Source organism: Podarcis pityusensis, assembly GCF_964106645.2.
Source record: "Podarcis pityusensis genome assembly, chromosome: 4".
Taxonomy (NCBI): Eukaryota; Metazoa; Chordata; class Lepidosauria; order Squamata; family Lacertidae; genus Podarcis; species Podarcis pityusensis.
Window position 1 is genome coordinate 686009 of NC_138027.1, and position 25869 is coordinate 711877.

The 25869-nt window shown below is 46.2% G+C and overlaps 1 protein-coding gene across 1 annotated transcript in view; it reads left to right on the top strand.

Moving 5' to 3' along the window:
* LOC308476308 (uncharacterized protein) overlaps nucleotides 1–24938 on the top strand; it is a gene marked incomplete at its 3' end in the record, with an annotated part of 76508 nt that extends 51570 nt beyond the window's left edge. Inside the window, exons 4-6 of the mRNA XM_081003848.1 lie at nucleotides 12949–13075; nucleotides 23722–24462; nucleotides 24916–24938. Of these exons, the coding sequence (XP_080859974.1) occupies nucleotides 12949–13075; nucleotides 23722–24462; nucleotides 24916–24938 (891 nt within the window). The remainder of the gene's footprint in view (nucleotides 1–12948; nucleotides 13076–23721; nucleotides 24463–24915) is intronic.
* Between the last annotated feature and the right edge of the window lie 931 nt (nucleotides 24939–25869).

The following is a 25869-nucleotide window of genomic DNA, read 5'->3' on the forward strand; positions in this document are numbered from 1 at the left end:
CTCCCTTGTCAGTCAGTTCTGACTTCATGCATTGACTGGAAGGCAGGAGAAAGCAGGCTGACTCATCTCCCAGAAATCCCTACAGTTGCCTCCACATTCTGCATTGCTAGAGGGCTGGAGACTTACTTCTTCTCCCCTTCCTCCTCCTCTTTCTTTTCAAAAAGGTATCTCATGGTTTGGGCTCTGGTACCGTCCAGTCCTGATTCCTGGCAAGACTCATCCATGCTTGTTCAGGGATCCTGTTTCTTCTCCTGACCTACAAATTCTGTAACAGAACAATGTATTTGCTTTCTAGGATTTGCTAGAGCTTCTCATTAAGACGGACACAACTTGGCAGAAGACCAAAGGGTTCCTTCCGATCTCTCCGAGGCTTCCTGAGAGCACAGATGGATGAGCAAGACCCAGCTGGCCCTGAAGCAGGAAGAGGCCATGCCATCCAAACTGGGAGCAGTGGGGGATTCTGGGAAAACTCTGGGCAGAAGATCCTGGGTGAGGAGGGCACCCTCCCCTCAGAGGTGCAGAGCCAACTGTTGAAGCAGTTCTGCTGCCAGGAGGCCAAAGGACCCCGAGAGGTTTGCAGCCGATTCTACCACCTTGACCTTCAGTGGCTGAAGCCAGAAAGGCACACGAAAGCTGAGATGCTGGACCTGGTGATCTTGGAGCAGTTCCTGGCTGTCCTTCCACCAGAGATGGAGAGCTGGGTGAGGGAATGCGGAGCAGAGACCAGTTCCCAGGCGGTGGCCCTGGCCGAAGGTTTCCTCCTGAGTCAGGCAGAGGAGAGGAAGCAGGCAGAGAGAAAGCAGGTGAGGGAGACTTTCCTCCGGATACTACCTTGACCAGAGCCAGGGCCTTTTCGGATGTGGCTCCGTCCTGGTGGAACGCTCTCTCACAAGAGACCAGGGCACTGTGGGATTTGACATCTTTCCTCAGAGCATGCAAGACAGAGCTGTTCCGCCAGGCCTTTGTTGAGGGTTCAGTCTGATTCTTTTCTTTCAGTACAAGAATAAGCATTAAAGAGGCTTCCTAGCCCGCTCACACCTCCTTTATAAGACCAGTGGTAACAGTAGTTGGCCCTAGCGAATATTAACCACTCTCATTTTTACTTGACTTGATCATGGATGGAGGATTTGACCTGGCATGTGTAACAGAGACTTGGTTGGATGAAGCAGATGGGCCTGTTCTTGCCGCTGCTTGTCCACCAGGTTTCTCTTACGCACAGCAACCCAGGTCATGTGGGCGGGGACTGGGGGTTGCAGTGATTTTTAGGAAGTCATTAGTTTGCACCAGGCGTCCTATTGGGAAGACCCAGTTCTCTGAGTGCATGTTCTGGAAGTTGGGCAATAGGGGCAGTACAGGATTCCTTTTGGTGTACCGACCTCCCCGCTGCACCAATGATTCCCTGTCTGAGCTGCTTCAGGTCTTGGCGGATGTTCTCCTGGAGACACCTAGCTTGGTTGTCCTGGGGGATTTTAACATCCATGCCGACACGACCTTACAAGGGGCCGCTCGGGACTTGGTGGAAAGCATGGCCTCCATGGGGCTGTCCCTGAATAAGTCTGGCCCAACCCATAGTTGCGGACATGCCTTGGACCTGGTGTTTACCTCTATGGATGTTGGTGATCTGACACGAAGTAAAAGTGAAACGAAAGAAGTGCCATGGTCAGATCACTTCCTGGTGCAACTTGACTTCTCTGCGACCCTTCCCCTCTGCAGGGAGGTGGGACCGATTCGGATGGTCCGCCCTCGCCACTTAATGGATCCAAATGGTTTCCAGAGAGTGGTAGGGGATGCTTTATCCCATGTTGATGGCCTTTCAGCTGATTCCCTGGTGTCCCACTGGAATGTGGAGTTAACCAGGGCTATTGACTGTTTGGCTCTGAAGCGCCCTCTCCGATTGCATGGAGCCCCTCTCCGATTGCATGTAGAAAACAGCAGCAGGAGACTTTTTCAGGTGGTCCGCAATTTAGGCCCAGTACGGGCCACGTGATCTCCTGCAATGATTTTGCAAAGTTTTTTGCAGATAAAGTCGCTCAGGTTCGGGAAGAGGTAGACGCCACCGTGGGAACAGGGCCGGGGCGGGAGAGTGCTAGAGTCCTGTCTAGTGAAATTGCGTGGGATCAATTCCAATCTGTTACCTCCGAGGATGTGGCCAGGCTGCTTGGACGAGTGAAACCAACCACCTGTCTCCTGGATCCTTGCCCATCCTGGCTTATAAAAGCTGGCCCGGAAGGGCTGGGCGATGGGCTTCGTGGGGTGGTGAATGTTTCCCTCCATGAGGGAGCCTTCCCAGACCTGCTGAAAGAGGCGGTTATTAAACTGCTTCTTTAAAAACCATCTTTATTGCGGCCACGATGGCCAACTATCGCCCAGTCTCAAATCTTCCATTCTTGGGCAAGGTGATTGAGCGAGTGGTTGCTGAACAACTTCAGGCACGCCTGGAGGAAGCGGACCATTTGGATCCCTTCCAGTCGGGATTCAGGCCTCATCATGGGACTGAAACTGCTTGGTCGCACTGGTTGATGATCTCCGGCGGGCTAGGGACAAAGGTGAGAGCTGTTTCCTAGTTCTGCTGGATCTCTCAGCGGCGTTTGATACCATCGACCATAACATCCTTCTGGGCCGTCTTGAGGGGCTGGGAGCTGGGGGCACTGTCATACAGTGGTTCCGCTCCTTCCTCCTGGGCCGTGTTCAGAAAGTGGTGGTGGCGGATGAGTGTTCAGACCCCTGGGCTCTCACTTGTGGGGTGCCTCAGGGTTCTGTCCTCTCCCCCATGCTTTTCAACATCTACATGCAGCCGGTGGGAGAGATCATCAGGCGGTTTGGGCTGGGTGTTCATCAGTATGCGGATGATACCCAGCTCTACCTCTCAAATCAGAACCAGTGAAGGCGGTGACGGTCCTGTGTGAGTGTCTGGAGGCAGTTGGTTGGTGGATGGATGGTGGCTAACAGATTGAGATTGAATCCTGACAAGACAGAAGTACTGTTTCTGGGGGACAGGAGGCGGGCAGGTGTGGAGGATTCCCTGGTCCTGAATGGGGTAACTGTGCCCCTGAAGGACCAGGTGCACAGCCTGGGAGTCATTTTTTTATATATATATAAGATATTTATTAAGATTTTCCAGATATTACAAAGTGAAAAAAGAAAAATACAAAATAAAAATGGTTAAAAACAATTCATTCTTTCCATTACTTGTCTTTCATTTGCTTATTTCCCGGACTTCCTCACGCCTCCCTTTTTTGTATTCCAGTTCAGTTTGTTAATTCAGCAAATCCCTCCCCTCTTTGTATATCCTAGTCTTTAATCATAGTTTATTGTAACCTTAAATTTTTACCTATTAATGATCCATTTTTTCATGTTCATAACATTACTGCTAAAAACCACTTAGTTTCTAACCAACATCGTTCTAACATTCATTAATTTTGCACTATTTCTGGAAATAGTCTTTAAACTTTTTCCAATCTTCTTCCATCGACTCTTCTCCCTTGTCTCGGATTCTGCCAGTCATTTCCACCAGTTCCATATAGTCCATCATCTTCATCTGCCATTCTTCCAGAGTGGGTAGATCTTGTGTCTTCCAGTACTTTGCAATAAGTATTCTTGCTGCTGTTGTGGCATACATAAAGAAAGTTCTGTCCTTCTTTGGCACCAATTGGCCGACCATGCCCAGCAGAAAGGCCTCTGGTTTCTTTAGAAAGGTATATTTAAATACCTTTTTCATTTCATTATAGATCATCTCCCAGAAAGCCTTAATCCTTGGGCATGTCAACCGAAGGTGAAAGAATGTACCTTCGTTTTCTTTACATTTCCAACATTTATTATCGGGCAAGTGATAGATTTTTGCAAGCTTGACTGGTGTCATGTACCACCTGTATATCATTTTCATAATATTCTCTCTTAGGGCATTACATGCCGTAAATTTCATACCAGTGGTCAACAACTGTTCCCAGTCAGCAAACATAATGTTATGTCCAACATCTTGTGCCCATTTAATCATAGCAGATTTCACCGTTTCATCCTGAGTATTCCATTTCAACAGCAAGTTATACATCTTTGACAAAATCTTAGTTTTGGGTTCTAACAGTTCTGTTTCTAATTTTGATTTTTCCACCTGGAAACCAATTTTTTTGTCCAAATTGTAGGCCTCCCTTATTTGATAATAGTGAAGCCAGTCTTGCACTTTGTCTTTTAATTTCTCAAAGCTCTGCAATTTCAATTTGTCTCCTTCTTGTTCCAAAATTTCCCAATATTTCGGCCATTTGACCTCCATATTGAGCTTTTTCTGAGCCTTTGCTTCCATCGGTGACAACCACCTTGGGGTATTATTTTCAAGTAAGTCCTTATACCTTATCCAGACATTTAACAATGCTTTTCTGACAATATGGTTTTTAAATGCTTTATGTGCTTTAACCTTGTCATACCACAAATATGCATGCCACCCAAAGACATTATTAAAACCTTCTAAATCCAAGAAGGTCTGTGTTCTCAAGAAGTAGCCATTCTTTCAACCAGCAAAATGCTGCTGATTCGTAATAAAGTTTAAGGTCTGGCAGGGCAAATCCACCTCTTTCCTTTACATCGGTTAAAATTTTAAATTTTATTCTAGGCTTCTTGCCCTGCCAAACAAATCTAGAAATGTCTCTCTGCCACTTCTTGAAACAGTCCATTTTGTCCAGAATTTGCAATGATTGAAACAAAAATAACATTCTTGGCAGTACATTCATCTTTATAGCAGCAATTCTACCTAACAAGGAAAGCTTCAAATTTGACCATATCTCTAGATCCTTTTTGACTTCTGACCAACATTTCTCATAGAACTTAAATAGGTTTAAGTTCTTAGCGGTCATATTAACCCCCAGGTATTTTAATTTCTTAACCAATGTTAAACCTGTCTCCTTCTGAAACCTTTCTTTCTCAATCGGTGTTAAATTTTTCTCGAGCACCTTAGTTTTTAACTTGTTCAACTTAAATCCTGCCACGTATCCAAATTCTTGGATCAATTCTAAAACTCTTTTGGTACTAGATTTTGGTTCCTGTAACGTCAATACTAAGTCATCTGCAAAAGCTTTCAATTTGAACTGTTTGGCCCCGACCTGTATACCTTTAATCAGACGATCCCTTCTGATCATGTTTAGCAAAACCTCCAGGACCGAAATAAAAAGCAATGGGGGAATTGGGCAGCCTTGTCGTGTCCCTTTCTCTATCTTAAATTCCTCTGTTACCACATTGTAAACTATTAGTTTGGCTTTTTGTTCTGAATATATTGCACTTATACCATTTTCAAACCCTTGACCAACCCCCATCCCCTGAAGATTTTTCTTCATGAAGCTCCAAGAAATATTATCAAAGGCTTTCTCCGCATCTACAAAAATTAAAACTGCTTTAGTGTTGATATTCACTTGCAACTTCTCCAAAATGTCAATTATATTCCTCGTGTTGTCAGACAAGTGTCTACCTGGGAGAAAGCCAGCTTGGTCTTTGTGAATCTCTTCTACTAACACTTTCTTTAACCTTTTAGCCAAAATGTCTGCAAAAATTTTATAATCCACATTAAGCAGGGATATGGGTCGGTAGTTCTTAAGTTGCGTCTTTTCAGACTCATTTTTCGGTATTAGTGTAATATAAGCTTCCTTCCACGACTCTGGCGCTTTTCCCCCCTCCAAGATTTCATTACAAACCTCCTTTAGTGGTTGAATTATCCAGTCCTTCAAGGATCTATAGTATTTGGAGGTTAAGCCATCTGGCCCTGGAGATTTGCCCAGCTGCATGTTCTGAATGGCACCTTCCATCCTGGAGGTGCTTTTGAACATGATTAGAGAGGACCGGTTGGTTGAAGGAATACAGGTCGGAGCGAAACAGTATAAACTCAAAGCTTTTGCAGATGATTTGGTCTTAACATTACAGGAGCCAGAACCTAGTACAAAAAGAGTTTTAGAATTGATTCATGAGTTTGGTCGGGTGGCGGGATTTAAATTGAACAAGCAAAAAACTAAGGTTTTGGAGAAAAATTTGACACCTTCAGAATCAGAGAGGTTTCAGAAGGAGACAGATTTAAATGTGGTTAAAAAAGTGAAATACCTAGGGGTTAACTTGACTGCTAAAAATCTGAATTTATTTAAAGATAATTATGAAAAATGTTGGTCAGAAATTAAAAAGGATTTAGAAATTTGGTCAAGATTGAAACTTTCCTTGTTGGGTCGAATTGCTGCTATAAAGATGAATGTGTTGCCAAAGATGTTGTTTTTGTTTCAAACCCTACAGATTGTGGACAGAGTGGAATGTTTTGGAAAGTGGCAGAGAGATATTTCCAAGTTTGTCTGGCAGGGCAAAAAGCCCAGAATAAAGTTTAAAATACTAACTGACGCAAAGGAAAGAGGGGGATTTGCCCTGCCGGACTTAAGGTTATATTATGAAGCTGCAGCTTTCTGCTGGATGAAAGATTGGTTACTTTTAGAGAACACTGATGTCCTAGATCTGGAAGGGTTCAATAATGCTTTTGGATGGCATGCATACTTGTGGTACGACAAGGTAAAAGTTCACAAAGTGTTCAAGAACCATATTGTCAGGAAAGCAATATTTAATGTCTGGACAAAGTACAAAGACTTATTAGAAAATAAGACCCCAAGATGGTTATCACCAATGGAGGCTAAGGCCCGGAAAAGACTCAATATGGAGGCCGTATGGCCGAAATATTGGGAAATAATAGAAAAAGTTGGAGATACCTGGAGGTTGCAGAGTTTGGAGAAAATAAAGGATAAAGTGCGAGACTGGTTACACTATGCTCAAATTAAAGAGGTTTTTAATTCGGACAAAAAGATAGGATTTCAGGTGGAAAAATCGAAATTAGAAACAGAATTGTTAGAACCAAAGACTAAGGTACTTTCAAGAATGTATAACTTGCTGCTTAAATGGAACACTCAGGATGAGACAGTTAAATCAGCCATGATAAAATGGGCTCAAGATATTGGGTACAACATTATGTTTGATGACTGGGAAAGGTTATGGACCACCGGTGTGAAGTTCACGGCATGTAATGCCTTGAAGGAAAATATTATGAAAATGATATATAGGTGGTACATGACCCCAGTCAAGCTTGCAAAAATATATCATTTGTCTGATAATAAATGTTGGAAATGTAAGGAGGCTGAAGGAACATTCTTTCACCTCTGGTGGACCTGTCCAAGAGTGAAGGTCTTCTGGGAAATGATTTACAATGAGTTAAAAATGGTATTTAAGTATACCTTCACTAAGAAACCAGAGGCCTTCCTTTTGGGCATTGTTGACCAGAAAGTGTTAAAGAAGGACAGAACTTTTTTTATGTATGCAGTTACAGCAGCAAGAATACTTATCGCAAAATATTGGAAGACACAAGATTTGCCCACTCTGGAAGAATGGCAGATGCAACTGATGGACTATATGAAGCTGGCCGAAATGACTGGCAGAATCCGTGATTTGGGAGAAGAAACAATGGAAGAGGACTGGAAAAAGTTTAAGGACTATTTACAAAAACAGTACAAATTGTATGAATGTTAAGAAATTGCACGATTGGAAAAAACATGGCTCCAGCAATTTAGTTGAAAGATATGGGAAACTAAGTGATGTGTAAGAAAAGGTTGAAATTTAAAGTAATATTATGTTTAAATTTAAGTTATAACTTGTCGAGAAGAATTACTTGAAGTCTAGAGACATAATATTTGAGAGGTATAAAATAAGATTTGAAATAAGGTAATAAATTGCTGTTTTTAGTTTTACTACAGAGAACGCAGGGAAGGGAGATGTGAGGAAGTCCAACTAGTCATATAAAAAGAGTTATAAATAGTTATCTTTTTTCTTTTTTGTATTGTATGTTGGTGTAAGTATATGTCTTTTCTTTGTTTGTTATTTGTTATTTGTTTGGTGAAGGGATTGTATATGTTTGGTATATGGTTTGTGATTTTCTTTCTTATGCCTGAAAATTGAATAAAAATATTTATTAAAAAAATAATAATGAATGGAACCTTCCACCTCCTGTTCTGTTATTTTATAGTTCAACATTAACTTGTTTTCTTGAGAGATTTTTTGTAATCCATTTGTTTTTAAGAATTGGTCTAAATCAAACTCTTTCTGTGGCCCTTGTGTGTATAGCTGTTTAAAGTACCTCTAGAAGCATTTTCTAATTTCCACTGGATTCTGAATGTTCTTTCCTCCCACTTCCAAGTTAGTAATAGTGTTAAGTTTTTGTCTTTTTTTCATTGGCCAAGCTAGCAGTTTTCCACATTTATTAGCCGATTCAAATGTCCTTTGTCTCATCTGTTTAATTTTCCATTCTATTTCCTGATTCATCATCTTCATATATTGAACTTGGTATAACTTTATTTCTCTCAGAATCTCTTGTGACTTTGGTTTCACTCTCAGTTTCTTCTCACCCTCTTTTATTTTTTCCAATTTTTTTTTATTCCCCCCCCCAAAAAAAATTCTTTTTTCTCATTTTGGGTTCTCTTCTTTACTACGTTCTGTTGAATTAGAAACCGTTCTGTTGAATTAGAACGGAAATTTTGGACTCACAGCTGTCCATGGAGGCACAGGTTAAATCCGTGTCCAGGGCAGCTGTGTACCAGCTCCATCTGGTACGCAGGCTGAGACCCTATCTGCCTGCGGACTGTCTCGCCAGAGTGGTGCATCCTCTGGTTATCTCCTGCTTGGACTACTGCAATGTGCTTTATGTGGGGCTACCTTTGAAGGTGACCCGGAAACTACAACTAATCCAGAATGCAGCAGCCAGACTGGTGACTGGGAGCGGCCGCCAAGACCATATAACACCGGTCTTGAAAGACCTACATTGGCTCCCAGTACGTTTCCGAGCACAATTCAAAGTGTTGGTGCTGACCTTTAAAGCCCTAAACGGCCTCGGTCCAGTATACCTGAAGGTGCGTCTCCACCCCCATCGTTCTACCCGGACACTGAGGTCCAGCACCGATGGCCTTCTGACGGTTCCCTCACTGCGAGAAGCCAAGTTACAGGGAACCAGGCAGAGGGCCTTCTCAGTGGTGGCACCCGCCCTGTGGAACGCCCTCCCACCAGATGTCAAAGAGAAGGACAACTACCAGACTTTTAGAAGACATCTGAAGGCAGCCCTGTTTAGGGAAGTTTTTAATGTTTGATGTATCACAGTATTTTAATATTCTTTTGGAAGCTGCCCAGATTGGCTGGGGAAACCCAGCCAGATGGGCGGGGTATAAATAATAAATAATAATAATAATAATAATTATTATTATTATACCAGTGGACTGCCGTCTGTCCAGATTTTAATTTGTTTTGAACTAATTTTAAGAAGTATTTTAATTAATCAATTGTCTGTTCTTATGTTCTTTGTATACTGTGTTAGATTTATGATGTTAGCCGCCAAAAGATTGGCTCCGGCCAGGGAAGGTGGGGTAAAAATAAAAAATTATTATTATTATTATTATTAGGGGCTCCAAAGAGGATGGAGAACATCCCATAATGCTCTGCTGATGGCCCATCCTTTTTCTGGGAAGGCATCCATGGAATGAGATCTCACACCCTTAAAGTTTTTTACTTTTCCATTATCTTTCTGCTACTTCTTGTCATTCATTTTCTGTTTTGAATCCTTGTTGCTTTTTCAGGAAAAGGATTGTTTTGAGGAAATGGACCTGGATTCCTGTGAGGCAGAGAGGCCTCCGTTGGACACCAGAGAGAGGCCACTGGGTAAGGAGGAAGGCGGTTTTTCTCCATTTGGTCTCATTCTGTTGGTTTCCCATATAATCTCTGGGTTCTTTTCATCAAGTTTTTTTTTTGGGAGGGGGAGTTGGGAGGAAGGGTCCAGAGGAGGAGAGATGTATTTCTGCATGACTAACATATGAAATGGGCACAAATGTCCAAATGCACTCAGCAGGTAAGGCTTTCTGAAAGGCCCATCTATAGTTAGAGATGCCCTGTTTCCCCTGTGAGAGACATGGGCACGCCTGGCATCCTGCTTACCTGTTTTCTCTTTCAGGAGACAGAATGATGCCGGCAAGACCTCCTGATCCATCTTTTCATGGGAGCAGAAGGGAAGCAGCGGCTGTGGAACCAGATCAGGTCAGGGGAAGCTGCCTTGTGGGGACAGAGGCCGAGGGATGGAGCAATGTCATGGACTGGTTGGGCACAGAGGAATGGTGGGAGGAAGCAGCCAGGGAACCAGGAAGGGAAGAGGTCTCAGCCCAAGGAGTGGAGGTGGAGGAAGGATGAGCAGTGAAAGGGAGAAGAGGGAGAAGACTGGGAAGAGGAGGTGTCAGAAGCTGAAGGGATAACAGGGCTTAGTGAGCTGGGAGACTCTGTGGCAGAATGCAGTGCAGAATCGGAGGCAGAAGAGGAAGGAGGCGAGTGGGAGGAGGGAGGTCAAGAGGCTGAGGTGAGTCAGGAGAAGGAGGAGCCACCGGGGGCTCCCTCTCCTTCTGCCATAAGCCACACTCCCTGCTTGTCTCTCTGAGCCAGGAGTTGTCTGACAATGGAGGAGCAAAGGCAGGCTGCACACTGGCGCACTGTTGGATCACTTGCCAGAAACCCCAGAGAGGAGGGGACTTGGAAAGCTGTGGGGAGCTAGGGGCCTTCTCTTTTGGCAGCTGATTTCATGGAGGAAGACCCTGTCATGGAATTCTACTCAGTATTGATCCAGGCAGAACTCCAATGTATAGTTACCAGAGTGAAAACGTAAAGACGTTGCAGGATTCCCCAAAATAGACCAGAGGCAATTGTATTTCACCCAGCAGAGCTTTACTGCTACTGAAGACAAATGAGCATAATGGTCCCAAATCCAAAACATTCAGGATTGGCCCTGTCCATAAGAAATCCAGTTGCAGCAAACTTAACTGAAATTTCCCACAACTTATAATAAATTTAAACCTCAACACTCAGCATACTATGTACAGAACACCAGAAGGGGGGGGGGAGAGAGAGAGAGAGAGAAAGAAAGAGAGAGAGAAACCCAGGCTCCTTCTGGCCTCTTCTTATAGTCAGCATGACCTTGACAGAAGACATAACAGAACCACTTTAACCCAGCTGTACTCAGGCTGCGAGGCCTGGGTCCTTGTGCCAAAGGCCAAGCTCAGAAAGGGTGGCCTTAGGTCCCAAGAGATGATTTTCTGTGGGTATGAGCCAGGGACCAAGGGTTGGAGATTTGCCTATCCAACAGGCAATCAGTCCAGGATTCTGCTCAGCAGCAGTGCTGAGTTCTGTGAGTAGAATGGATGGACACTCATACATGGGAACCCTGATGTTCTTTCAGAGAGTCTGCCAGACTCTGCTGATGAGGAAGAGGTAGAGGTTGAACCTGCTGCTGAGGCACAGAGTCCTGACCCAGAGCAGGTGGAGGGAAGAACTTCTCCTAAAACTGAAGCTTGTACAGAGAAGTGCTCCTTCCTCACCCACAGGTTCAGCTGAGAAGTCTAAACGGCGCAGTAAGTCAGAGGGGGAGCTCTCTGAGGCCAAGGACGTTCTAGCTGGTCCTAGTGGGTCTGAGGGGGTACCTGAAACTGGGTTGAGACGTTCAGCTCGCACAACGAAAGGTAAACCTCCTGACAGGTTTGCAGTCACAAGTGTGTGGGTTGGCATGGCACAGTGTGAACCCGAGAGTTTTGAGGGTGTTCAGAAACTGCCTCAGGAAGAAGCCAGGAAAGGGCATGAGGCAATGCAGAAGGAGATGAGCTCAATGGAGTCTCAAGGTGTGTTCGCCCTCACAACGTTGCCAGTGGGCAAAGAGGCCGAGAGCAGCCGCTGGGTTTACCGTCTTAAACCCACAGCAGCAGGGAACCACAGTACAAGGCTAGGCTAGTAGCCAGAGGGTTCACGCAGCAAAAGGGGCTGCATTATACTGAGGTATATGCTCCTCCTTCCAGAAGTGAAACTCTGCACAGGCTCTTAGTGATTGCTGCACAAAGAAGTTTTCAGGTGTATCACTTTGATGTGGAAGTGACCTATTTGAATTCAGAGCTCCAGGAGGATCTGTACATGCTTCCTCCTCCAGCATTTGAGGGCAATGAGCCGAATACTGTATGGAAGTTTCACAAGTCCATTTATGGCTTAAAGCCTTAGAGAAGCTAGGTTTCAAGAAGAGTCTGAATGAAGCCTTAGAGAAGCTAGGTTTCAAGAAGAGTCTACTTAGGATCTACTTAGGTGTTCAGATAGACAAGACTGAAGATGGAAGCTTCTTGCTCAGTCAGAAAGGCAACATTGAGCAGGGGTTAGGGCACCTATGGAGAGAAGCTACGTGAAAGACAGTTGGCTAGCAGAACGCGTTGAGTTTGAGAACGCTGAGCTCTTCCAGTCAGCTCTGGGTAGTCTGTTGTATCCGTCCCAATGGAGCAGGCCGGACATTGCTTTTGCTACCAATCTGCTCAGTAGGGAAGCATCAAAGCCCAGTGTAAATGCCTGGCATGGTATCAAGCGGGTGTTGCGTTACCTGCAGGATACCAAGGACTTCAGTCTCAAGCTGTCAGCTGCAGGTGAGACGGCGCTTACTTGCTGGGCAGATAGCGACGGGGCGAATCTGGATGACAGGAAGTCCGTATCTGGGATGGTAATAAAGTTTGGGGAATCTCTAGTTGGGTGGAAGTCCCGGAAGCAAAGTCTCATTGCGCTGTCCTCTACTGAGGCTGAGTTCATTGCACTGTCGGAATTGTGTAGGGAACTGGAGTTCTATAGATGCCTGGTGCAAGAGATCTATGGGGATTGTTGCCTGCCCATCACTGTTTGGGAAGACAATCAACCCTGTCTGAAGTTGGCAGAATCTGGGCAGTTTAGGGCCAGAACCAAGCATGTAGACATACGTTTACAGAATGCGTGTCAAAGTGTCAATCCTATTGAAAGCAATCCTATCGAAACAACACAGCAATTAAGAGGAAGGAAAGAACAGAGCATTGTGTAGCAGATCATATTTCTGCTGTCTCAGAAGAGGACATTTCCTTTTTCTTTTAGGGTCCAGTGTGCTTTGAAGAGGTCGCTGTTTGTTTCACGGACGAGGAGTGGGCATTGCTGGATCCTGACCAGAGAGCTCTGCATAAGGACGTCATGGAGGAGAATCGTGGGATCGTGGCCTCTCTTGGTAAGGCTCCCTGTGGGATCGTCCTATCTGCCTGGAAATTCAAAAAACACCTCTGTGTGACAAACCTCATACATTTTCACAGAGCTCAGCAGCGCCCAATACAACACCTGGGAACCTAACACCCCCACAATAAACCTTGAACAGCAAATTCCAGTTTTTTCTGTGAACCATCTTCCTCCAGTTCTGCCGTTTTATACCACGGTTGGGTGTCTGAACTGCCCAGGCATCTTAAATGTCAGCTTCAGTGTTGGTATCTGAAGAAGTGTGCATGCACACGAAAGCTCATACTAATAACAAACTCAGTTGGTCTCTAAGGTGCTACTGGAAGGATTTTTTTTTATTTAGCTTCAGAGTTGTGTGGAAAGATAAGTAGCTTCTGTCAAGTTTTCTGTTTTGGATTTTGCTACTGTCAGTCTTGGGTTGACCAGAGAGACGACTGACATGGGAGATGGAGGGGATGCCATGACTGGGCCAAACAAAATCCATCCCAGAGAAGAGCCAGGCTTATTGAATCTCAGGTAGTAGTAGCAGTGATGATGATGATAATAATAATAATAATAATAATAATAATAATAATAATAGTAATTTTTATTTTTACTCTGCCCATCTGGCTGGGTTGCCCCAGCTGCTCTGGGCGGCTTCCAACACTTATATAAACCAGAAACATTAATCATAACAATCTGTCCCCATATAAAAAGTACATTAACTTTAAAATTAACAACTTACACTAGTGGCCAAAATTGTGGAAACCTTTTGGAGAAAGTGTATTTCAGAGCTTTGATACCTCATAACACCACTTTTTTGGGGAGTAATAGCATAAAACTATATATCAATGGAAAAATAATTTAATGAAGAATGTAATGATTTTCTTCTGTCATGCAGGCACAGCCTCTCTATTCTTCGATCATCACTTGCTGTTGTGCACCTTTTCCTGCCTTTACCAGTCTGATTTTGGAGTGACTGAGTCTCTTATACCTCTTCAAAAATATAGACCAGCTTTGGTTAAGTTTCCCCCAATCTTCCTTCTAATTTCTTCATACCTGTAGCCTTGTTCACTTAATAGTACGATTTTACATCTCTTTCTGGGTAACTACCAACCAAATTGATAGCATTCCCATAATACACTGACAAAAGTCAACCTAAGCAAGTTGTGCTTCCCTTTTCTGGTCATATGTCTATAACCTTTGATAGAATACAGATAATTGAACAAACTTTGTTGTGCTACATTCTTGATTAAATTATCTTTCCATTGCTATATAATATTATGGTATGACAGTCATACCTCGGGTTACAGTCACTTAAGGTTGCGTGTTTTCGGGTTGCGCACTGAGCCGAACCTGGAAGTACCGGAATGGGTTACTTCCAGGTTTCAGTGCTCGCACATGCGCAGAACCACCAAATTACGACCCACGCATGCGCAGATGCAACGCTGCTGGTGGCGAATGCTGCGAGTTGTGAACATGTCTCCCACACAGATCATGTTTGCAACCCGAGCATCCACTGTACTCCAAAAGAAGTAGTGTTATGAGCCATCAAACATCTGAAATGCACTTTTTTCTAAAAGGCTTTCACAATTTTGTTGTTGTTGTTTATGTTAGGATATTTCCGTTCCACCTTAAAAGGGAGCAGGCTTTGAGAGTCACAGAGTCTGCGCATGTCCTGTTCACAGGATGTTTATGTTTGCTATTCCTTTCGATTTCAGTCGGGCAGAGACGCTGACGCAGAACGGTCATGTTTTTCTTTGTTCTGTTCAACGCTAAATAAAGTCTGTAAATATGCTCTTCTGCTCTTCTGCGGTGCAAGCTTTCTGGCTGTGTTTCTGCTGATAAAGGATGTGCACGAGCCTGGAATGTGGCAGTCTATTTCTAAGGCTTCGTGTCGCTAATTGCTGGATCTGCGTGGCTACAGAGATCAATGGACGTCCGGCAGCCGGCTTGGGGCTCAGATGGACGCTATCTCCCTGGCAGTATCCCAACAACAAGGTTTCGGGCCCAGATTCACAGCACCTACAGGAGAGTAAAGCTGCAACAGACTGCGTCTGAGAGGTATGTCAAAAGCGAAAGAGAGGTTTTTCTCTGTTTACCTCGGAAGGAGCTTTTGGAACTCCGGCAGATTAATGGCTCTGGTAGCCAAGCCAGAGAGTTCGTGATTAATGAGCTGCCAAGATAAGAAGTCTTTGAAGGCATAAAGAGACTCCCGGCTCAAAGGAAAAGCTGAAATGGAGTTTTTCCAAGCTTCTGAGGCTGAGGAGTGCCCAAAGTTAAATCGGCACAATTATGAAACCTGGGCAAAATGGTGTGAATCTTTGCTGCGTCAGTTTGGAGTGTGGCATACTGTGTCTGAAGCCCCTCCAGTTCCTCTGACAGATAGATGGAGGGCCGCTAATTCGAAGGCCGTTGACGTAATCGTCTTGTCCGTCTCTCTGGAGGAAATAAAGACGCTAGCTGGCAATCTGACTGCACGTGGCATGTGGAATGCTTTGATGAAAGCTCACAAGCCAGTCATCCCAGCCCAGAATTTGACTGCATCGGAGGTCCTAGCTGTTTCCCAGAATGCGAGTGAATGCAGGGATGCTGAGGGCACCGGTTGCAAGCTGCAGGGGGAGCTGACCGTCACGTCATCCCAGGCAGCATTCCAGCCTCCAGGGGGAGCCAAGGAGTCGGCAGCTGAGAGCTCTGTTTCTCGTGGGAACCAAGGTCATCGTCTTTGCAGAGGCCGGAAGGCCAGAGGTAAACAAAGACAGATGCCTGCAGATTGCCAGAAGCAGAGGGAGGGTGAAGAGCCCGCGCCAGGGAAAAACAAAGCGTTGTTTGCTGGCACAGCTTCACCAAAGGCTAAAGGCACGTCTGCTGACCAGAAGCAGGGGGGCAAGCTGCAAAAGCCCACGCCAGTGGAAAGCAAGGCTATGTTTGCTGGCACAGCTTCACCAAAGGCTAAAGGCACGTCTGGTGGCCAGGAGCAGCAGGGGGGCAAGCTGCAAAAGCCCACGCCGAAGGAATACAAGGGTTTGCTTGCTGAAAAGACTGCTCCAACAGCCAAAGGCAGATTTATTATCGATTCAGGTGCGAGCCGCCACGTTTCGAAGGACCGCCATCTCTTTATCTCCTTCAAGCCTCAGGAAGGTGAGATCCACCTGGCTGACGGAAGGACGTTGCAAATCGCAGGAGAAGGGACTGTGAAACTTGCAAGTTTGCACACAACCATCAGTGGTGTACTTTATGTTCCAGGCGCTGCAAGCAATTTGCTAAGTGTCCCACAGCTTACTGGGCGTGGTTTTCAGATTTCCTTCAAGAGGAGCGTCTGTGTCATCAGTAAAGGCAAAGAGGACTATTTGCATGCAAAGTTTATGGATGGTTTGTTCCATATAACTTATGAGGACACTGCTGTTGTGTCTAATGCTGATTCTTGTTGTGTTGCACAAACTAACAAAGTTCTTCATGCAGGTTGCATTCACGATGCGCATCGAAAGTTTGGTCATCTCTCTTGGAAGGCACTGGCCAAGATGCCAGAGGTGGTTGAGGGTTTGAACATCAAACCCTGTAAATTTCACATGAAATGTGTATCTTGTGCAGAGAACAAGGTGAAGGTTGCTCCAAAAGGCAAGGAATCTAGCAGGCAGGCCTCCAAGCCCTACCAGCTAGTGCATGCGGACCTGGTTGGTCCACTTACGCCCTCTTTAGGAGGAGCAAGGTACTTCATGGTTCTAATTGATTCTTTTTCCAGGTACATTCATGTGTTTTTGCTCGAACAGAAATCGCAAGCGTTTCCGAAGTTTAAGGCATTCTGTGCTTGGTTGGAGAATGTGCACGGTAAACGTATCGCCTGTTTGTTTACCGATCGAGGCGGGGAGTTCACTTCTCAGCAGTTTGAAGCTTTCCTGACTGAGAAGGGAATCCAGCATGACATGTCAACGCCCAGATCGCCATGGATGAATGGGCTTGCGGAGCGAGCAAATCAGACATTGCTGCAAGGAATGAAAACCTTGTTGCATGATGCCAATCTCCCTGATAAGTTTTGGGGGGAAGCTTTGGGGAATTTGGTTTACACCTTTAACCGCAGATTGTCATCACCCATTGGCTGTACCCCCTATGAGAAGATGTTTGGCAAAAAGCCCAACATCAAGCACATGAAAATCTTCGGATCTGACATGTGGGTACACACCCCACAAACCAACAAGCTTGGGAAGCGTGGGGCACATGGTTTGTTCATGGGATACGAAAAAGGTGCATACAGGGTGTGGATGACTAACTCTAAGTCCATAAAATTCACAAGGAGTGTTGAGTACAATCCAAAGTGGGGGGAAAATGTGGGAATTTTCCAGAGTTACCCAGAGGAGGATGAAGGTGATGTCAAGCAAGCATGCTAAAGCTGAGGAAGCTGCTGAGGATGAGGAGGATGATGAGGATGATGATTATCAGAGTTCGGATTCCAGTTCAGTGGGCGGTGCTGCTGCTGGTGTCAGTGACAGTGATGACACAGCAGACTACCAGAGCGCAAAGGCCTCAGTCAGACCATCTGATGCGTCTGACAATGAACTGGAAGAACCACTGTTCACCATTGGTCAATTTTCTCCTAAGAAGGAGGAGATGAGTCCAGAAGACTTGCGTCTAGTACGTAGGTCTGAAAGGGCGACCAAAGGCAGACCTCCAAAGAGGTATGCTGATGAGTTTGCTAAGACAGCAACTGCTGTTCTTAGTAGCTCAGAGAAGGTGTGGGAACCTTCAAGCTTCAAAGAGGTTCAGGAGTTAACCTCTAAAGATGCTGAGCCTTGGCTTAATGCCATGAAGGCTGAAGTTGATTCCTTGAACAGGAACCAAACTTGGGAACTGGTACCGGTAGTCCCAGGAATGAGACTGGTTGGCAGCAAATGGGTCTTCAAGGCCAAGACAGACCAGAATGGCAAGGTAGTCAGACACAAAGCCAGATTGGTTGCCAGAGGTTTTTCACAGGTACCAGGACAGGATTACCATGAGACCTACCCTCCCACCGTCAAATATGAGAGCATTCGGCTGATGCTCAAGATTGCTGCGGAGGAGAAACTGCATGTTTCCCACCACGACATTAATACAGCTTTTTTGTACGGGATTTTGAACGAGGAGCTGTTTATGCTTCCACCTGATGGGATGGAGATACAGAAGGGAATGGTCTGTAAACTGCGGAAATCCTTATATGGTCTTAAGCAGAGTGCCAGGTGTTGGAACACAAAACTCACTGAGACGTTGCTTTCTCTAGGTTTTCACCAGGGCAAAGCTGATCCATGTGTGTTTGTCAAGGAGGAGGGGCAAAACAAACTGTATTGTTTATGTTTTGTTGATGATCTTCTGATGTTTTGGAAGAATCAGGCTTTTTACCAAAGCACCCTAGCTCAGCTGAAGGAGCACTTTGACATGAAGGATCTTGGTGAGGTATCCAACTATCTTTCTCTGCAGGTGGAGAAGGACCAAGCAGGTAATTTTCTGGTACACCAAACACAGAAAATTGCTGATGTGTTAACCAGGTTGAATTTGGTTGATGCAAACCCAGCAGACACACCGATGGTGACAGGTTACCAGGTAGACAGTACTGCTGAAGCGTTTTCTGACACAACGCTGTACAGATGCATTCTAGGCAAGCTGAATTTCATTGCCAGATGTTCAAGACCTGACATAGCTGTAAGCTGTAATCTGCTTAGCAGACATGCCAACAATCCTACGATTCAGGATTGGAAAGCTCTGAAGCGCATAGCCCGCTAATTGAAAGGGACTATGCACTACAGGCTGAGGTTCACCAGTCAGAAGACTGGAGGTCTTGAAATCTTTGCTGATGCAAGTTTTGGAAGTGACACCACAGATGGTACAAGCACTTCTGGAGTATGCTACATGTACAACCACTGCCTGTTTGACTGGTTGTGCAGGAAGCAGACGACAGTGAGCCTAAGTTCCTGTGAAGCAGAACTCAATGCCCTGTCATTTTCACTCATGGATTGTGAATGGTTGATGCAACTGTTTAAGGACATCGGGGTTTCTGTGAAATGTCCTGTACAAGTGTATCAAGACAATAGATCTTGTTTGGCTTTGCTGAACTCCGAGAGTTGCAAGCAAAGAACCAAGTACTTGCAGATTAAGCTACATCGTGCAAGGGAGTGTATTCAGAAAGGACTGATTCAGGTGTCCTACATGCCAGGAAATGAAATTCCTGCTGATCTGTTGTCTAAAGTTGTTAACAAAGAACAACTTAAGGTTTATGTACAAAGGTTGCAATTGGGTTGAACCACAGGTACTACAGGTTACACGGAAAGGGGGAGGATGTTAGGATATTTCCGTTCCACCTTAAAAGGGAGCAGGCTTTGAGAGTCACAGAGTCTGCGCATTTCCTGTTCACAGGATGTTTATGTTTGCTATTCCTTTCGATTTCAGTCGGGCAGAGACGCTGACGCAGAACGGTCATGTTTTTCTTTGTTCTGTTCAACGCTAAATAAAGTCTGTAAATATGCTCTTCTGCTCTTCTGCGGTGCAAGCTTTCTGGCTGTGTTTCTGCTGATAAAGGATGTGCACGAGCCTGGAATGTGGCAGTCTATTTCTAAGGCTTCGTGTCGCTAATTGCTGGATCTGCGTGGCTACAGAGATCAATGGACGTCCGGCAGCCGGCTTGGGGCTCAGATGGACGCTATCTCCCTGGCAGTATCCCAACAGTTTAGTCGTTTAGTCGTGTCCGACTCTTCGTGACCCCATGGACCAGAGCACGCCAGGCACCCCTGTCTACCACTGCCTCCCGCAGCTTGGTCACAATTTTACCACTACAGTGTTAAGGGATTCAGAACTTACAGGGTTAAAGAGTTCTGAGTGACGTTCTGAATGACGTCTCTTTCTTGAGGCGTGGTTACAGACACATTCGGGAGGGTTTTACTCTGAGTGTGTTAGTCTGTTGTTTGCTCGGACGGAAGGCGAGAGAGAAAATGTGCGCTCTCTCACCAGGAATTTTATGAGCTGTCTTACTACACGAATAAAGACTTGGAGATAAGCAAAACAGGCTGAGTCAAGTCTGACGTTTATTACCCCACACTGCATTCGCTTCTCGCCGCTGCGATTACTCTGCTAAGCCAGCCAAGGAGGGCAGAGAGGCATGGAGCAGGGGTGCACAACGGAAGCCTGCAGGACTCCTTATGGCCCTCTTGGCGGCAACAGGTCTCTGGACAGGTTATGGAGCTTTTGTAACGCTTTGAAGCCTTTGCAGAAGCAACGTCCCAGGTGTGGGGGAGAGCCAGCTGTGAAGACGCTGGGGCCAGCTAGAGCTTTCTGAGGCTGAAAGGAGCTCGCTGGGAGAAGGGGCTGATCTGCCGGAAGCCGGAGGAAGCTGCTGCCAGACGTGAGTACGCTTAACCCCGGGGGAGGAGATGGCAGACAGTCATGAATCATATTCCGTCCCCTTCGAAAAATTAAATGGACAAAATTGGCAAGAATGGAGCAGGAAGCTGAAGGCCTAGCTGGTAGCCAAGGGGCTGTGGGAGGCGGTCCAAGGGCCCCCACTACCACCGGCTGCAGCAGGCGCATCGGCTGCAGACATAGCGGCTGCTCACGCATCGCAGAGGAAGAACCAGAAGGCCCTGGGAGCTATAGTGCTCAGTTTGGAGGGTTCCCAGCTACCCTTGGTTGAAGGGCTTGACACTGCTCAGGAGGCTTATACAGCTCTTGAGAGGGTGCACCACAGAACCACGGCTGGTGCAAAGATCCACACCACCAGGCGCTTGTTTGAGATGAAGCTGCGTCCCGGTGGGAACATCAGACAGCATGTTACTGAGATGCTCTCTGTTTTCAATGAGTTGAGGCTGTTGCATGTCAACTTTTCAGAGGAGCTGAAGGTTTATATTTTGCTCAGCTCTCTGGACAAAAGCTATGACAATTTGTGTCTGTCTTTGGAATCGATGAGTCCACAGGATTTGACTCTTCAGTACGTGACAGGACGCTAATCGGACGAACAGGAAAGGCGTGTCAGAGAGGGCAGGTCTGGCGCAGGGAGCTCCACCGGTTGCAGAGGGGGGGCCAAGCCAGATGAGAGCTCTGTTCAGGCTTTTTCCACTCGCCGGTGTTATCTCTGTGGGTCCAACAGCCATTTGAAAAGGGCTTGTCCACAGAGGAGCAGAGAGGCCGGGCAGGATGTCTCCAAGGTCGTTTCCCATGGGAACCAGTCTCGGAGAGGAGGCCAGCGTGGGAACGCGAAGGAAGGACGTGACTCAGAGAAGGGAGACTGTTATCATCTCACGGCTTCTCTGGCAACTTTGAAAAACAATTCCAGCAGGGACACAGCTGTGCAGTGGGTGGTGGATTCCGGAGCGAGTCATCACCTGATTGGAACGCCACCTGCTGGGGGGCTGCGGAACTGCAGGGCTGTTTCAGCTGGGACAACTGTTACATTTGCTAATGGGACACAAAAGCCAGTTTCTAACGTTGCAAATGTTTATGTTTCCTTTTTGCAGGCGGAGCTGGAGTGCTACGTTGTGCCAGAGATGCATTGTTGCCTGTTATCTGTACCTGCTCTTGTAAAGCAAGGGTACAAAGTTTGCTTTGAAAATGATGCCTGTTCCATTTTCAGAGGGGGGAAACAACTTGTCAACGTGGAATGCAAGAACAATCTCTTTGTTCTGGAAACACCTCTGGAGGGTGGGGGGAATGCCGGAAAAGCACAGGCGCAGTGTGCTAGTGTTCCCAGCCATGATTCATGTGTTCATGTATGGCACAGGAGAATGTCTCATGCTTGTTTGGAAGATGTTCAGAGGTTGCCCAGCTGCACTAAGGGTTGCAGAATCACACCATGTGAGAGATCCCTAGAGTGCAGGGCATGCAGAAAGGTACAAAGGTGCAGTTATCCCGGGGTGGAGAGGGTAACCACAAAACCTTTTGAACTTGTTCACACAGACCTTGCAGGTCCCATGGAGTGTAAGAGTCTGGGTGGGGCCAGGTATGTGCTGACAGTGACAGATGATTTTTCTCAGAACGGATGGTCTTTCTCTCTCAGAACACAGGGGGAGGCGGCGCAACTGATCCAGGATTGGGTTGCGGAGGTGGAACTAAGGTTCTCCACCAAAGTGCAAGGGTTCAAGAGCGACCGTGGGTCACAGTTCACTGGGTCTGCTCTGAAGGAGTTTTTCAAGCAAAAGGGAATTCGTCACCAGGTGACGGATGCTAAGTCTCCTCAAGAGAGAGGCGTGGCAGAGCACAGGAGTGAAACACTGGCTGAAGCTGTCAGGGTTTTACTGTGTGACTCTGGGCTGCCTCAGAGCTTTTGGAGTGAAGCTTGGAAATTTGCCAGCTTTGTTTTTAACAGGTCCTACAATCACGCTGTAGGTGACACACCGTTTTTTCTGTTGCACAAGAAAAAGCCACAGGTGCATTTCTTCCATGCGTTTGGTTCCAGGGCGTCAGTGCCAATACCAACAGCTCAATGGAAGGAAGGTGGTCCAAGGTACCAGGAAATGATCTTCTGTGGGTATGATCCTGCAACAAATGGGTGGAAGTTTGCATACCCAGAGGGTGATCAGACCAAGCTGCTGGTCAGCAAGCATGCTGAGTTCTGTGAGCAGGGTGGTTGGTCAAAAACCTAGGGATGGTCCTGATGTTCTCTCAGAATGTCTGTCTGATTTTGAGGGGGAGGAAAGGGAGGAAGGAGAGACAGAGGCGGAGCCTGTTGCTGAAGACCAGGTTGCTGAAGAGGGTCAAGCACAGGGGTGGGTTTCTCCACAGGCTGTTAAGAGAGAACCCAAGAGTGAGCCTTCATCTCCTGTTAGCCAAGTGCAGAAGGCCCGAAGACGCAGCAAATCAGAGGGGGAGTCTTCTGTGCTAGGAGACACACTTGCTGATCCCAGTGGGTCAGGAGGAGCACCTGAGATTGTGCTCAGGCAGTCAACTCGCACCACAAAGGGGATTCCACCTGAGAGGTTTCAGGTCACCAGTGCGTGGGTTGGTTTCGCACAGTGTGATTCTGGGAGTGTGGAAGGGGTTCAACAGTTGCCTGGGACAGATGCCAGTGGGAGGCAAAAGGCAATGGGAGGTGAGTTGAACTCAAAGAGGTCTGTAAATAGGTGTCCTCAGTTTCCCTCAAGATGCAAGACGAGAGGGGGTGTTAAGGGATTCAGAACTTACAGGGTTAAAGAGTTCTGAGTGACGTTCTAAATGACGTCTCTTTCTTGAGGCGTGGTTACAGACACATTCGGGAGGGTTTTACTCTGAGTGTGTTAGTCTGTTGTTTGCTCGGACGGAAGGCGAGAGAGAAAATGTGCGCTCTCTCACCAGGAATTTTATGAGCTGTCTTACTACACGAATAAAGACTTGGAGATAAGCAAAACAGGCTGAGTCAAGTCTGACGTTTATTACCCCACACTGCATTCGCTTCTCGCCGCTGCGATTACTCTGCTAAGCCAGCCAAGGAGGGCAGAGAGGCATGGAGCAGGGGTGCACAACGGAAGCCTGCAGGACTCCATATGGCCCTCTTGGCGGCAACAGGTCTCTGGACATACAGTATATAAAAAAAGCAACATTCAACAACCCATCAGAATCTAGTAAGAAATATGTCGGTTAATGACAAACCACAAAGGTAACGAGCACACACGCAACTCCCTTCAGTTCTTCTTCATTTGTTCCTGAGGCTCTAATCCCTTTTTGTCTCCATTGCAGATTGTGATGAATTGGAAATCGAGAACAAAGGTGAACACGACAAAATCCCCAGAGAGGAGAAGCCATGCAAAAATTTGGAGTGTGGAGACAGCTGCACTCAGAGCTCCAATCTCACTAAGCATCAGAGAATTCATACAGGAGACAAACCCTATCAGTGTGTGGAATGTGGAAAGAGCTTCAGTATGAGCTGCCATCTCACTAAGCATCAGAGAATTCATACAGGAGACAAACCCTATCAGTGCATGGAATGTGGGAAGAGCTTTAGTTGGAGCTCCCATCTCACTAAGCATCAGAGAATTCATACAGGGGAGAAACCCTATCAGTGTGGGGAATGTGGAAAGAGCTTCAGTATGAGCTGCCATCTCACTTCCCATCAGAGAATTCATACAGGGGAGAAACCCTATCAGTGTGGGGAATGTGGAAAGAGCTTCAGGCAGAGCTCGGATCTCACTTCCCATCAGAGAATTCATACAGGGGAGAAACCCTATCAGTGTGGGGAATGTGGAAAGAGCGTCAGGACGAGCTCTCATCTCACTAAGCATCAGAGAAGTCATACAGGGGAGAAACGCTATCAGTGTGGGGAATGTGGAAAGAGCTTCAATCAGAGCTCCCATCTCACTTCCCATCAGAGAATTCATACAGGGGAGAAACCCTATCAGTGTGTGGAATGTGAAAAGAGCTGCCATCTCACTTCTCATCAAAGAATTCATACAGGGGAGAAACCCTATCAGTGTGGGGAATGTGAAAAGAGCTTCAGTCACAGCTCTGCTGTCACTAAGCATCAGAAACTTCATACAGGGGAGAAACCCTATCAGTGCATGGAATGTGGGAAGAGCTTCACTCAGAGCTCCAATCTCAATTCCCATCAGAGAATTCATACAGGGGAGAAACCCTATCAGTGTGGGCAATGTGGAAAGAGCTTCAGGACGAGCTCCCATCTCACTAAGCATCAGAGAATTCATACAGGGGAGAAACCCTATCGGTGCATGGAATGTGGAAAGAGCTTCAAACAGAGCTCCAATCTCACTTCCCATCAGAGAATTCATACAGGGGAGAAACCCTATCAGTGTGGGGAATGTGGAAAGAGCTTCAGTCACAGCTCTGCTGTCACTAAGCATCAGAGAATTCATACAGGGGATAAACCCTTCATTCTATAGCTTTAGGAGCCTTGTTAATACGCACCTTTTTAACCAGGCCTTTGGCTGATTAACATCTAAGGCCCTTTTAACATGTGGTGGGGAGTTGAGTTACTGATGTGTATTTTGTGTTTTTATGTTGTGTTTTTATGTTGTAATCGTTCTGAGACATGTGGGAACAGGAGTCAACACTTAGAGGCCAAGGGGTTTTTGCCCCCCAATAGTATATTTGAGGGGGCCACCCCCCCAGTTGATAGGCATTGCCATTCCAATGCCCTTTATGCATCATGTGTTTGATTGTGCAAGGCAGGCCTTACCTGGCCCCTTCCTCCAATATTTTATTCAAGTTGGCACCACTGGGTCGGGTGGTAGACAAATTAAATAAATACATAAATCACCTTCCTTTGCACGTTTCTGCCTGTCAATATCCTTATTTTTTATCATTTTTAATATTTATGTGCTTTCATCTGAAGATTTCACAACATAAACATACAAGATAAAAGCATGGATTTCTCAAAAACAGGAAAAGCCAGAGAAATCTCTCCTCCCCTTTCTCTGGATGGAGTTACAAACTTTGTTGGTCCCCCATAATATTTTTGCCTTTAAGCTTCTAAAATGTGGGCTGAATGAGGAAACTCTTAGGTGGATTTGACTAACCGAGCCCACACAGTCCGCCTCCATGGTTCCTCATCATCCTGGGGAAAAGTGACAAGAGGGGTGCTGCAGGGTTCTGTCCTGGGCCCGTTGTTGTTCAACGTCTTTATGAACGACTTGGATGAAGGAACTGAGGGGGTGCTCATCCCATTTGCCAATGACACGGAACGGGGAGGGGAGGCCAATGTGGCAGAAGGCAGAATGAAGCAACCAGAAGTCACCTCAACCCAATGGACTGGTGACCCCCCTCCTCCTTTTCCTCTCCCCCCAAGCCATCAATACAGCTAACACGATCAATATTCCCCCCAGCCTCACACCTCCACAGAGATCCCCACCCAACACCAGTCCAGGTGACATA